The sequence below is a fragment of the Homalodisca vitripennis genome, chromosome 1 (assembly GCF_021130785.1).
Source record: "Homalodisca vitripennis isolate AUS2020 chromosome 1, UT_GWSS_2.1, whole genome shotgun sequence".
NCBI lineage: Eukaryota > Metazoa > Arthropoda > Insecta > Hemiptera > Cicadellidae > Homalodisca > Homalodisca vitripennis.
This window is the reverse complement of record NC_060207.1, coordinates 231,991,184-232,007,152: the sequence shown is the minus strand read 5'-3', so window position 1 is coordinate 232,007,152 and position 15,969 is coordinate 231,991,184. Positions and strand designations below refer to the sequence as shown.

General features: G+C 29.8%; 1 protein-coding gene across 1 annotated transcript in view; it reads right to left on the bottom strand.

Moving 5' to 3' along the window:
• LOC124355138 (methionine adenosyltransferase 2 subunit beta-like) overlaps positions 1–13,820 on the bottom strand; it is a 71,090-nt gene extending 57,270 nt beyond the window's left edge. Inside the window, exon 1 of the mRNA XM_046806111.1 lies at positions 13,653–13,820. Coding sequence (XP_046662067.1) covers positions 13,653–13,820 — 168 coding nt within the window. The remainder of the gene's footprint in view (positions 1–13,652) is intronic.
• Between the last annotated feature and the right edge of the window lie 2,149 nt (positions 13,821–15,969).

The window sequence follows — 15,969 nt, the reverse complement described above, 5'->3', positions numbered from 1 at the left end:
AAAAAACTGGTACTTTTTTTGGGACAAATATAATTGACATCAAAAAATAAAAATTTGTATTTAAAAATATGGTTCTATTTTAAGATATTACGTATTTTAATAAGATATATGATAAGAATAAAAAATTTTAAAGAAATTAAATTAGGGTATCCATTTAATACGCATTTTGGATAATATATGAAAATTCTTTCCTTTTAAATAATTCTAAACATTTGACAAACATAAAACTTTTGTACAACCTTGGCTGTTACGAGAAAAATATATTAATTTCTATTACTATGCTTGGTTAAAATACATTTTAAGACTGTAGGACTCAAATATACTTTTAATATTTTTTGTAAAGAAAGGGTTATTTTATTTTGTTAAGTAAAAGTTAAATTTTAAAAAATTTAATATAATTTATTTTTTTTGGTTGAACATCGGGAAAACCAAAAGGGGGTGGAAAGGCCTGCATTAACAAAATTTTAAAAAAAGAACATAACATACATTGCTTTTTTCCACACAATGAACATCAAGTTGTTTAGTTGCATGTCTCACCCATGGAATTTATAAAGTGGCAATCTTTTTTTATAAAGGTTTTTGGGTATCTATGACGGCATTTCTTTAAAACCCCGATAGCGGGAAAACCCGTTAGAGCTACTTGAATTTGAAAAAAAAAAAATCGTTAGTCGGGACTAAATACCCCCCCATCCCGCGAATTTCATGGTAAGAAGAATTCCTATTAAATTAAAACCCCCCAAAACTTAATAATTGATAAAGGTGTTTTTTATTTTGTTTACATTTAAAACAATTCACCATACTGGGCCATGCTTTTTTCTAAGCATTTACTCCCAAAACCAAGGTCGTAGTTCAAACCCGCACAGAACCAACTTAAATTTTTAAATTGTATACAAAAATTCCCAAATTTTTAACCCCCGGTAAAAAAACCCCCCATGGGAATTTCCTTTCCCTGACTAGATAACCCCTGGGGAAAATTAAAACCCCCCCTGATGTCTTAACCCCCCTGTGAATTTCCTGGCTGACTACATTAACCCTGACAAATAAACCTCCAAAAAAAACTTAAAAAAATACGACTTGTAGGTATTATTTATTTATACTAAAAAAAATCACGATGTGACCAGTGCGATTTTCCCTTCCATGTTTTTTACCGACAAAACCCAAGCCGAAACCAAAATCTGAGGCCCCAAAATCGCAAGGGGAAATTTAAATTTTTCCGACGGAAAGGTTCAGTGATTTTTTTCTCGTACCCCCAACTTTTAAACCCACAAAACCCCTCAAACCAAAAGTTTTTTTTAAAAATTAAACACTCCTTTTCTATTTCCTGGAAAAACCTAATCTGGACTGTATTGTCCCCAAAAACCCGAAAAAAACGGTAGCGGTTTCCTGGGTGTTTTGTTCTCATTTGGTTACCGCGCCGCACCCTTCCGGGAATCTAAGGGGATTTTAAAACCTTTCAGTGGTGTGGTACTTTGGGGTACAAAGTTAGACGAAAACGGGAGGGATTTATTGCCAATGTCTGTTAAATTTCAGAGTATGTCCCCTACACAAAATATTTTTAACTTAAATTGTTTTTTTATAAAAACTTAAAGACTAATGAACGAGAGACAGTTTTTCTTAAAAGTTTTTGCAATGCTAAAAAAATGTAAAAACCATTTTTAGGCATTTTAGAAATATTTAGGCTGTATTATTTTCAATTGATTACAGAAAGCATGACAATTTGGACGTACTACTTTGTTTTCCGGAAATTATAAATTTCAATTCGTTTTTATCTTTATCGATTTTTACGCTTCAGAATCACAGAAAAAATTTTTTAAAAAAGACTCCCCAGACCAAATTCCCAGTATTTCTAGTTTTATCCCTCAAACGGCGTTTGAAATAACATTTTACAATTTTTAAAAGAAAAAGAACTCTGTTTGGTTGTTGATATCCACATTACGTATTGACTGGCATTGCGTCTTAATTATTTGCCAAAAAGTATTGTTAAAAATATAATTTTTCTTTGAATTTAAAATTTTTTTTATTAATAAATTTTAAAACGCTCATCATTATTTTAAAAAAAAATTTATAAAAAAAAAAAAACCCCAAAAAACTTACTATTTGAAAACTAAATTTTAAACAGATTATAAAAATGTTTAATTTATTAGGATAGCTATGCGCTATAACAATAGTTTTACTGAGAAATTTAAATAACTTAACGGAATTTCAATAAATAAGATTTTTTTTGCTGTAGTAAAGCTTTAAAAGGACCGTGGTGGCCCAAAGAAGTTTTTTTAAATATGAATCCCTTTTTATTTTAAAAAGCAAGGGGCCTTAATAATGTGTATATAAATGGGTTAGAAAAACCGGACAACTGTTATAATTTTTTAATTTACCGTTTTAATTTTTAAAAATATTAACCATCAGAATTTTAGCGAATGGGAGTAAGGGTCCAATGGAAAATTGACATTTATTGCTTTAAAACACGTACTTTTTTATAAACATGCAATGGTAGAAAGGGCAACACTACCACCAATATTATTTAAAACCTTTTCTACCGAAAATAGCCCTGTTTTGTATATTGAAATAATTTATTTTTATTATTTTTTATATTATATTTATCAAACAGAGAAAAAATTTTAAAATAATATGTACTATTTGTGTTTTTTTAAACAAATTAAATTACATTTATTAAACTAATCAAATGGAGAAAAAATAGATTTATATTCTATATTTTTTTACAATATAAAACCTTTAAAACTTAGGTCCCCAGTTTTCTTAAATTTTTATGATCAAAAAAATTGCCTAAAAAGTGGAATAAAAAATATGCCCACTACATTAACACATTTAAATTATGTGAAATTAATTAGTTTATTTGCTTAAAATTAAAAATATATAACACAAAAAACCATACAATAGAAATGTCCACCCCACAGATCTCTATTGCACGGGTGGAGGGGGAAAACTGGTTTTTCTCGAGGTGACTCACGGCTGGGATGCGCGCGCCATCTTGTCTTCTAGTTCCCGCCACTCAACCCCCATTTTCTTCTACGGCTTGGAACTGTCAAAAGTTCTTTTCTAATGGTCTTTTGTTAGCCCCCTTAAAGTTTGATTGTTTTTTGGTTAAATATTAGAATATTCAAGTTTTGTTTTGTTATCGGATATGTTTTTTTAAAGTGATGGTAAGTAGAAAGGGGTTTGGACGCATATTAAAACAGAGCGGGAATTAGAACAACCCAGGGGTGGTGGGGGACCCTGAGAAGAAAGGGAAGGTATTTTTTGTTCACACGGAACTCCCAATTTCAATAAGTCACTTTGTATTAAAGATTTTTAAAAGAAAAGAATTATAGACTACCTTCCTTTTTATATATGTATCCGTAACAATTAAGAAAATTTTAACGTTTAAGACAAGGGTGATAAATATTAGGCTTAAAAATAGAAAAAAAAAATATTTTAAAGTCTGGCGAGTCGTAAAAAAAAAAATAGTGGGGCTAGTTAATACAATTTTTTTTAGTTCGGTTGACAAAATTTGTTTTTTTTATTTTTACTTTTACTTTAAATAAAGTAAATTAAATAAACATAAACTATTGTCTCTACTTTTTATAAAGATATTTTAGCCTAAATAAAACGTGGTTTTAGCACAATACAGTTGGCTATAGGCGTAGATTTTCCTATTTTTTCAGTCGACAGATAGGTATTGGCCAAATAAAAAATTTAATTAATGTAAAATGAAAGGCTCTTGGGTAATGGTAACATTCCCCTGAAAGTGAGGACCCGGGGTTCGAGCCCCGGCGGAGAGGTACTCTTGCGATTCAATTTTATTAAAAAAAAAATTAATTTTTGCATTCCCATTTACACAAATTTGTTAATTTATATATATATATTTATCCCGAAAATTTACCTGTTACAACACAGGAATATTAAAGGTTTTCAAAAAGAAGGGGTTATATATTTTGAGGTTATACCATTAAATAGTTTAATTTTGTCTATCTTAAATTTTGTGCTTATAGATGCTTTTCAAAAAAGGGAAAATTTTTTTTTAATTTTTCCGGGTTTTATTCGTGATTTACTTTCGCCCCCCTGACGATAGCAACCCTTTGGGCAGCATGATCTGTAAATGGGCGGCCCTTCTACAAACAGCGGGGGGGCAAAAGGTCTAAGCGCAGGAGGTGGTGCAACATATCGACTCAAACCGGGACTATGGAAAACAAATCGACAAGGAAAAAAAATTTTATATTTATATCCGAATACAATTTGTTTTTAAATTAGGGGTTGTGTGAAATATTTTACTCTGCAAATGCGTAAAGAAAAAATATAGCTGGTCAAAACAAAAGAAAATTATTGTTTGAATACTTTTTTTGCAACTTTAAAAAAAAATTTAAAATTTTTAAAAGGAATATTTTAATTTTTTGTTATATAGGCCCCCAATTATTCATTTATACCCTAACTTCATATTTCATATATCTTTAAATAAAATACGTCAAATTAATTTCCAAGGCTTAGAAAAAAGTCCAATAAGTAGCTTTTTTACCCCAACATTTGATTTTTCTTCTTTTCTTGTAAAAAAAATTTTTAAATTACATTTATGTAAATTAAAAAATTTGTGTTATAAATTTTAAAAATTTTTAAACCCTCTAAATTTAATTTTATTACTTTTTAGGTCATTCACAAAACACATCACATATTTTTTATTGTTCGTAGTTTTAAATATTATACCTTTTTCCAAAACTCTTCTCAGAATCGGTCCCCCAAATAAAGTGCAAGGGTTTTAATTATGACAAGTTGGTCCCCTCCAGGGGGTTCACGTAGTCGTATTTCATGAAAAGCAGATGAGTAAAGCTATGAAACATAAACACGTTTTCCTTTAGATGGTGAGTAAGATGTATAACAGTTAGTTTCATGCTATAAGGGGTAGGGAATAAAAGAAAAACCTTTTAAAACATTTATTTACCGTTGTATACAAGAAAGCTTACTTTTCTGGGATTTATATCCTCTTTCTTTTTTTAATTTGTTTAAAGTTCACTTGTAACAATGAATAAATTTAAATTTAATTTGAACAAAAAGGCTTAAGGCCAAAAATTTTATCGCCCAAAAAACTTGAAATTTGGTAATTACTGCTGAAGATATGTGTCTAACGAATCCTTTCGTGTCAAACCCTGTTTGCATGTTATTTTTCACACTGCCTTAAAGTAGGGGATAAAAAAATCCCCCAAATATCTTTATTACGTTATAAACCCTTTTACAATTGTGTTGCATATTTCAGGTGCCCCCTGAGATTGAAATAACCACGTCTGATGTTCCCGTTATGGGGAGCAACCAAACCGAGTCAAAAAGGTTTTCCCCCGCAGCCTATGTAGACTTTTGGGCCCGCAAAGATGGTGGGACGGGTGAGAAAATTTTTTAATTAAAATCTTTTTACTTTGAACATCTATATTCATTTTTGGTAGAAGGGGAAGGTTTTCCCATAACTAATAAAACTGGGTAGGTAATTATAAAAATAGGATTTATTTGTATATAAAAGTTTTTAATGTTTGGGAAAAAAAATTTTTAAGATGTAAATTTGTCTTGTCCTTGATGACAAATTCACTCATTTCATCATTCTCATATTAAAGTTGTGTTCCCTTAAATAAAAAATAACTTATGAAGTTAATGCGAATTACATCAATAGAAGTTCGTCAATTTTTATTTTTTCCCTGGCAGGTTTCAAAAGGGGTGGTCATGGCGACGAAAGGGGTGATGGACAGGAACAAAAAATAAAACCCCAACTGCAGCAGAGTTAGATGCGGAATTAGATGCGTACATCAGCGAAGAAAGTAATGTAACTAACGTAAAGAAGTCTATTTTGTTTACAAACATGTACAATTTATGATGTTTTACCAATTTAGTCGACATATTTGTAGTTTAACATCCAAATAGGGGTTTATATATTACTTTTGACAACACATGTCAATAAATAACTCAATTTGTTAGCTTTTTCTTTAAATTTGTTGAATTTACTCTACATCGGTGGATTGAAAAAATTGGCAATCATTCAAATTAAAAATCCCGTTTTTGCTTATGGTTTAAATATCATTTCCGAAATTTTTTTAATTTAGCGTCTAAAAGTATATTTTTTATGTAATATACACTTGTTAAATAAATTTATAATTGTCTAGACTATTTTTTTTAAAAAACCTTGTAGAAAAAATATGATAAACAGTTTTTAACAGATTGCTGTTGTTCGAACTTTGGGTTTTCTTAATGAAATATTTAAAATTACTTTTTATTGCCAATAATTTATTTCTATTATTAATGGGTTAAAAAGATTTAATTATTATAGTCATTTTTTTAATTAGCTTTATAACTTATAAACAATATGTTAATTTACACATTAACTACTAAAAAATGTTGTGGCCATTATTATTTATTTTAGATTGTTACGATGTTTTTGTTGATACGGAAAAATTGATATTAACGTTTTTTAAAATAATTATAAAAAACTGTTACTTTTAAAAAAAACCGAAAATACTTTTGTGTGTGATATTAAAAGTTCAATAACAAATAAATTTTGTTTAAACTACAATTTGAACCCGAAATGAAGTAGTCCTTTAATGGAAATTTTTTATTTACAGAAAATTATCTTGACTAGACAACGTGTAGTTTTTTTTTATTTATTTGTTTAGTCCATGTATTGTTTCCTTTATAGGAATACGGGTTTTGTTCTTGAAGTTCGCTAAATGCTTTTTATGTGTGTTTGTAATTGTACATTATCGTTTGTTTATTATAGTAAAAACTCTTAGACAGTTCAAAGATTTATTATACATTGTTATGCTTGTACATATTTCATTTTATATATACGAACGCTCAGCTAACATGTTAAAAATACGAAATTTCATCGCGTGTATAACTCCAACTAAAACATGTGGATATGTACATAGAATAATTTTATTTGTTTCAAATCCATATTGTTTTATTTACTGTTTTGAACAAAAAAAGTATTGTATAAATCCTAGTAATTTCACAATTTGTTTGTTAATAGATTAAAATAGAGTCTCATATTTAGAAAAACTTAAATAATAAAAAAAAGGTTTTATCTAAACTGTGTTGTACTTTTACCTTGTTTGGTATTTTTATATAAGGGGTGAGCAGTTTCCAAATTTAAATAATATCAGGTATTTTTGAAATTTGAAAATTTATTACTGCTTGTTCTTAAAATAGTTTTTCAAACGTACAAATTTATTTTTAAATATGAAACTTTTATTATTAATTCTCATTGTATTATCCAATCTAAAGAACGTGGTACTTAATTTTGGACAAATATAATTGACATCTTAAAATCAAAATTTGTATTAAAAATATGGTTCTATATTAAGATATTACGAATTTTAATAAGTATAGTATATAAGATATAAGAAAATTTTAATGAAATTAAATTAATGGTATCCATTTAATAACGCATTAGAGAGTAATAAATGAAAATTTACATACCTTAAATAAAATAATTCTAAACATCTTGACAAGTAACATAAATACGTTTGTACAACCCCTTGGGCTGTTACGAGAACAAATATGATTTAATTTCTTTACTCATGCTTGGTTCAAAATACATTTTTAAGACTGTATGGACTCAACATATACTTTTTTAATGTTATTTGGAAAAAGTAAATGGTTATTTTATTTTGTTAAGATAAAAGTTAAATTTAAAAAATTTAAATAGTAATTTAGTTTTATGGTTGAACATCAGGAAAAACCATACAGGGGGTGGAAAAGCCTGTCATCTAACAAAATCTTGAAAAAAGAACATAACTATACAAGTGCTTAATTTCACCCAATGAACATCAAGTTGTATTATGTAGCATTGTCTCACTCCATGGAATTTGGATAAATGTGAGCAATCGAGTTTATATAATGGTTTTATGGGTAATCTATGACGGCATTTCTTTGAAGCCCGATAGCGGGAGAAACCGTTAGAGCTAGCTTGAATTTGAGAAAAAATCGTTAGTCGGAGACTGAACCTACAGCCCCATCACCGCGAATTTCATGGTAGAAAAATTCCCTGATTTAAATTTAAAACCCCCTATCAACTTAATAATCTTGATAAAGGTAGTTTTTATTTTGTTTACACTTAACAATTCACCATAGCTGTCCAGTGCAGTATTTTCCTCCCAAGCTATTTACTGCCTAAAACCAGAGTCCGTAGATCCAAACCCGACAGCAGAATCCTACTTCAATTTTAAATTGTACTACAAGAAAGTTCCAATTTATTAAGTCCCCCTGATAAACACTAACCCCCCCCAATGGGAATTTCCTTCCAAGAACTAGATAACCCTCCTGAGGAAATTAAACCCCCCTGATTTCTTATTCCCCCCTGGAAAATTTCCCCTTGGCATGACTACATTAACTTCCCTGAGCAAATTTTAAAACCCTCCCTAAAAAAACTTAAAAATCCTGAACTTAAGATAGGAGTATTATATTTATTTAAAAACTAAAAAAAATCACGATGCTGACCAGTGCAGACTTTCCCCTTCCATGCTTCTTTCAAAAAACCGACTAAACCAGAGCCTCGAAACTCAAATCTGAGGCCCCATAACAATCGCAAGTGAAAATTAAATTTTTTCCGACAGAGAAAAGGGTTTTCAGTGACTTTTTCTCGTAACTTTCCAACGGTTAAAACCCCACAAAACGCCCTCAACTCCAAAGTTTGGTTAAAATTAAACACTCCATTTTCCTACTACCTGGCAAACCTAATCTCGGACTGTAGTTAGTCGCCAAAAACCAGACAAAACGGTAGCGGCACCTCGGGGTGAGTAATTGTTTTCTCAATTTGGTTACCGCGCCGCACCCTTCCTGGAATCATAACGGGACTGTATATAACCATCAAGTGTGTGTGGTACTTTTTTGGGTACAAAGTTAGACAGATAATCTGGATGGGAAAATTTTATTGACAGATGTCAATGTCCTAAATTTCAGAGTATGTTCACCTACACAAACTATTTTTTTAACTTAAATTGGTATTATATAATACGATTAAGAGCTAAGTAACGAGAGACAGTTTTGTCTGAAAAGGGTTATAGCAACTGCTAAATAAATGCAAAACACATTTTTAGGCATTTTAGAAAGTATTTAGGCTGTATTATTTTTCAATGTGATTACAGAAGAGCATGACAATTTTGGGACGTACTACTTTGTGTTTTCCCCGGAAAAAATTAGTCAATTAATCAATTCGTTTCTTGATACATTTATCGATGTTTTACTGCTTCAAGAATCACAGCAACAAATTTTTTATGAAAGACTCTGCTAACCAAATTCCAGATATTTCTAGATTCTATCCCTCCTAAAACGGCAGTTTGTGATAAGAACATTTATACAAGGTTTATAAAAGTTTTAAAAAGTAACGTCTGTTTGTTGTTGAATATCCACATTACTGATTGACTGACATTGCGTACTTATTTATCTTGCCATAACGTAATTTTAAAAATATAAAATTTTTCTTGAATTTTAAAAAATTTTGTTATCTGAATAAATTTAACGCTCATCATATATTTTAAAGAAATTATAAATAATAAAATCACCAAACTTACATTTGTACAACTAATATTTTAAACAATTTAATAATAGTTTTTAATATTAGATAGCAATGCAGCTATTAAAACAATAGTTTTTTACTGAGTAATTAATAACATTAACCAGGATATTTCAATTTAAATAAATATGTTAGCTTAGTGAAGCAGTAAACACCAGTAGGTGGTATCCCGAAGAAGTAATTTTTTTAATATGAATACATCTTTTATGTTAAGCAAGGGTCTTAAAATAATTGTATAATACAATCGGTTTTCGACAACACTACATACGTTCATATTTTTTAATAGTATTCTGACGCTTTAATATTATTATTAAAACCATCACGAAAATTTTAGCGAATGGGACTGTAATGGATCTATGGAAAATTGGCAATATTGAAATTATATTTCGTTAAACACGTACACTTTGATAAACAATGTGTGCATATGTAACGTAAGGCAACACTACCACCAATATTAATTTACCATTTTTACCAAGAAATATTCTGTATTTGTAATATTGAAAATTATTATATATTTTATTATTTTAAATTATATATATCATATATCTTATATCAAATCATAGATAAAATTTAAAAATAATATGTACTATTTTGTGATTTTTTTAAACGAATTAAAATTACCATTTATTAAACTAGATCAAATGAGGAATAAATAATTTTATATTCTGATATATTTTTTACCCCAATCAACCAGTATATACTTACCGGTTTTCCCCAGTTTTCTTTAAAATTTATCATGAGTACAAAAAAAAATTGCCTATCAAGTAGGAATAAATAATATGACCACTACATTAACACATTAATAAAATTTTATGTAGTAGAATAATTAGTTTTATATGCTATAATAATCTACACACTCATAAAACACAAAATTACCGATACAATACAATGGTCCAACCACCACAGATCTCTACGTGCACGGGTGGAGGGGGAAAACTGTTTTTTTTCGATGCGTGACGTCACGGCAGTGGATGGGCTCGCGCCATCTTTGTCTTCTAGTTCCGCCACTCAACTCCATTTCCTTCATCCGTTGCTTGGAACTCCGTCTGAGTAAGTTCTTTGTTGCTGATAGCTCGTTGTTGGCTGCCTTTAAGATTTGATTTGTTTTTTGGGCGTTAGACTATTAGAATACTGTTCAAGCTTTATTTGTATTGTTATCAGAATAATGTTTATATATCTTGTGATGAATATGATTAGAAATGGAGTTTTTGGACGACATAATTAACCAGGATCGAGGAATTTAAGAAAACAAAGCAGTGGTGTGGAGGACCCATGAGAAGCCAAGAGAGGTAGATTTAGTTTCAGCAGCGAGAATTCCCAAAATTTTCTCAAGTAAGTACACTTTGTATGTAACAGACTTATGTAGAAAGAATTACTAGACTACCTTCCTATTTAAAAATGTTTATCAACGTCATCAATAAAGAAAATTTTAAAACGTTTTTAAGAAACCTTTAAAAGTTGTGATAAAATTATAGGCTTTTTAAATATAGAAAATAAAATATTTTGAAGTCATGGCGAGTCGTAATAAAAATAGATAGGGCTACGATTAATAAGCAAAATATGTTTAGTTCGGTTTTGACTAAAATTTGTTTTTTATTATTATGTTTTAACCCTATTGTTAGGCCTTTAATGAAAGTTTAAATTATCTAAATAATTTTAAACTATTATCTCTACGTATTATAATGATATTATTAGCCTAAACTAAACATGGGGTTTTAGCTAACATAACAGTTCTGCTATAGGCGTAGATATTCCTAGTTTTTCTCAGTCTGAGCAGAAATAGCGTATTGGCAAATAAAAACAAAATAATTGAATCGAAAATGGTAAAGGCTCTGTTGTGTAAAGGTAGCACATTCACTTCACCCTGAAAAGTTGAGAGAATCCGGTTCGAGGTCCCGCGGAGCAGGTACTCTTCGCGATTCAATGTATATTGGAAAAAATTAAATTAGGCTATTGCCATTTACCACAAATTTTGATTAAAGTAATATATTTATAACCTGTAAAAATTTACCTGTATACCATACAAAGAATATTTCAAAGGTTTTCAAGAATGGGATACTATAGTTGAGGTATATCCATTAAATTAGTTTTTAACTTTGAGTCTATTTAAAATTTTAGTGCTTATAATGCTTTTCAAACATGGAAATTTTTTTAAATAATTCACGGTATTTATTCGTGTATTTACTTCAGCCTCCTGACGATAGCAACAGCCGTTTGGCAAAGCAAAGACTTTATAATTTGCCCGGACTCTCTAAAACAGCAGGGGGAAAGCAGGAGGTCTAAGCATGACAGGAGGTCCGTGCAACACAGACGTATCAAACCTGGACAATGGAGAAACAAATTCAGACAAGCAGTAAAAAAAGTTTTATATTTATCATATCCGAATACAATTGGTTTTTAAATCCGTTTGTGTGTGTAAATTTTACTCTGCTAAATGCTGTAAACGAATTAGATAAGCTGGTCCAAAACAAAAGAATATTATGTTTATACTATTTTTTTGCAACTTTAAAAAACCAAATTTGAAATTGAAAGGCGAATATGTTAGATTAGTATGTTATATTAGGCCCCAAACTTATTACATTATATGCCTATACATTCATATTCATACTATATTTATACTAATAATACGTCAAATTACATTATACCAAGGCTAGTAAAAGTACAATAAGAGCTTTTTAACACCAGAAACAAGACATTTGAGTTTCCCCCTTTCTTTATTCTTTAAAAGTAATTTTTTAAATTACAGCTTTATGTAAATTAAAATACATTTGTTGGTTCATAAAGTTAATAATACTTCTTATTAAACCCTCTCAATTATTTTATTACTGTTTTATAGGTGGGCTCACAAGAACAACATGCACATAATTTTTTATATTATTGTTCGTAGTTTTAATAGTTAATCCCTTATTTCCAGAAAACTCTATCTCAGAATCTGGTCCTCTACACAGTGCAAACGGTTAATTATGACAAGTCTGGTCGCTCCATGGGTTCAGCGAACTTCGTATTTCACTGATAAGCCCCAGATGCAGTCAAAGCTATAAACAGTACAAACAGCGTTTCCCCCTTTAGATGGCTGAATACAGTATGTTATAACATTAAAGTTTCATGCTATAATGGGGAGAATCAAAGAAAAACCATTTATAAACCATTTTTACTACCGTGGGGTATTGTTATTTTTGTATTAGACAAGAAACGCTATACATTTTCCTCGGATTGGTGATATCTCTTTCTCTTTTTTAAATTTGTTTTAAAAAGTTTCACTTTTGTAACACAATGAAAACATATTATTTAAATTTGAACAAAAGGCTTAAAGGGCCCAAAATAAGTTATCGTCCCATAAAAAACCGTTGGATAATTTTGGGTTTAAAAAATTACGTTGGCATGAAGATATGTGTCTAACGCAATCCTTTTCTCGTGTCAAATCCCCTTTGTTTGCATTGTTATTAAATTCCACACTGCCTTTAAAAATTAGTGGATAACATAATCACCGAATATCTTTATTACGTAAAAAACCCGTTTACATATTGTGTTGCATATTTTACAGGTCGACCAATGCAGATTGAAATAACCATTCTGATGTTGCCGTTATGAAATGAGCAAGCCAACCGAGTCAGAAAAAGGCTTCGCCCGACAGGCCCCTCAGAGCTAGAACGTTTTGGCCGCAAAGCATGGTGGACGAGGTGAAGAAAATTTCTTTTAATTAAAATCTTTTTACTTTGAACATCTACTATTTACATATTGGTATGAAGGGGGATAGGTTTCCGCATAACAATGAAAAACTACGGTAGGTTAATTATTAAAAATAGGATTTACTTGTATATAAACAAGAATTAATGATAGGGGAAAAAAAACTTTTAAGATGGTAAATTGTTCTTGTCCTTGATGACAATTCACTCATTCATCATTCTCATATTAAAGTTGTGTTCCCTTAACGGTAATTATATATAAATATACATGCTTTATTTTCAAAGTGTAGTATATAGTACGCAATTTTAAATATTTTTAAGAATCAAAACGTTAGTTTTTTTAAAAACAGGTATATGTAAAATTAGGTTCGTTCAAAGTTGTTGACAACTTGTATGGGAGTTAGGTGTGTAGCATTGATTTTACCTACCTTGAAATGGATGTTCCTTGAACAAAATCTTGCGGGCTTCAGGCGTATTTCTCCCAGCTCTTGGAAGAACGAAGGCGACTTTTCAGTCTCCACCACATCCTGAAACCCACTCTCTGGAAGTAGGAATGTCTTCCCAATCCTCTGCAGCGGCAGCGGCTGCTCCAACATCTTCGTCTCGGGCCCCCCTGTAATGGCAATAACTCACGGTAAACTAATAAATATTACTTAATTTTGCTACACATGTATAATAAAAAATACCATGTTTTCATTTAACTCAAGCACATGGGAAATTTAAAAAGATATTCCTGATATTCCATTTGTGACAATAAAGTATTGATTAATTGTAACTTATATATATATCACAACATAGGAATGAATGTTAACAGTAGAGAATATTAATTTTTTTTTATATATAAAGTAGTAAAAAATAATAATAACAATATAATTAATAACTATTAATTCTTACCCAAGTCGTAGTGTTCGTCGGGAGTAATAAATCATCAAGGGTAACGTTCGCCAGAACAACAGGATTTGGGGAAAATGTCAGGTTTCATGCGAACCTGCCTTCTCAGATTCCCCCAACGGCTCACCGCCAATCTTCTAACTACACTGACAGAAGAGGCTGATCCAGTCAAACGTGGAGAATAAACAGTTAACAAATTGTTTATCAACTACATTTAGGATCTAAAGTTAAAAAATGACTCATATATGTGTTTATTTGTTGAAAAACTTAAAGTACTAATTATTTTATCCATAACTGGAATTTTTTATTTTTTCCCGGACTTTTGGTTACTGTTTCTATGATCATAATAATGTTTGTTTATAATAATATTTCAACACTAATTATTTTATGTGACCCATTATTTACCTTTAAATATTTTCAAAGACAAAATTTAACACTTCATTATTTTAAAAGCCGCTAATTTTTAAAATTCAAAGCGTAATATTAAAAATTATTACTTCATCTGAAATATTATTATTTATACTTCAAACACTAAAACAGCACAGTGTTTATTATTATTCATGTCACAGACAATTTTTCGTTCATAATAATATTTTAGTTTATTATTCTTTTTTATTTGTTACATGTGAACGTCAAGTTTTCAAAACAAAAAAAATTTAAAACATCTGTTGAATTAAAAATTTTTTTTTTATCTGTAATTTTAACATCAAGTCCTGATCAAACTTTCTCGCACATTTATCTATTTAACTGTATTCACTAGAAATCAAGTAAAAGTGCTAATTTTATCTATTCAAAAACAAAAAATTAAATTTTTCATTTAAAAAATAACTTTTATAATATCTTTCTATCTTTATATTATATAAGAAATAAAATTTAATATATACATATGTCCGTTCTTAAAGAGTAACATCATACGTGAAAACAACTATAATAATGAGTATAAAACCGTTATCTTTTTATAACGCAGTAAAATGTTCGATAGATATCATAATTTTTGTTTAACTAAGGGGTTACATTAAACAATCTAATAACAATCAACATTTCAATCTGATAGAAAATTGATATAAAACATAATAACAACCGTAAGTTTATTATTTTCTAACAAGACAAGAAAGTAAAATAAAGCGTATTATTACTTACTAGTTAATACTTTTCGAACATCAAGAACAATATATTTACAGCGATATAAAAAACTTATATATTTCCACGCCGGAGTTTTTAAATTATTTCACTTTTATTTTTGTTAGTATTACTTGATTTTAATCATTTACTATTCACTAACATATAAAAAAGTTATATTATTACCACGCCATGTTTATTGAATATAGAAATTTATAAAACTTACTGTAACAACCCTCATTCTATATTAATAAAAATTTTACTCACCTCCGCAACTTTCTAAATTTTGAAGCGTTTGCCCGCCTGAATCAAGTTGTTGGTGACCGCATGGTCTTCGCTGTTTAAAACTCGTACGACAACACAGTATCACTCCCTCAAGAGAGACTGACCAAAGGGTTCGGCGTGGTCTCTGAGGTCTCGCTGCCGATGGTGGGGTGTAATAGAGTGGGGGCGGGGCAATTATGTAGTGGGGGATAGCCTGGAGTGGAGGTTAACGTTACATATTATCAGGGGGGTTCCAGGAAATACAGAGCAGTAGAATAAGATTAGTAATTAGATTTGCCTAAAATAACTATATAAAATCCCTATGACAATACCCAGAATTTTTAAGTTACTTACGTAAAAAAATTTAATTGGGTCAAAAAAACATATAAATAAAGGTGTATTTGCCGATTTAATTTGTGCCTGTTATAATACGAAACATTTACATCAATAACTTTATTATTTTGGGGGATT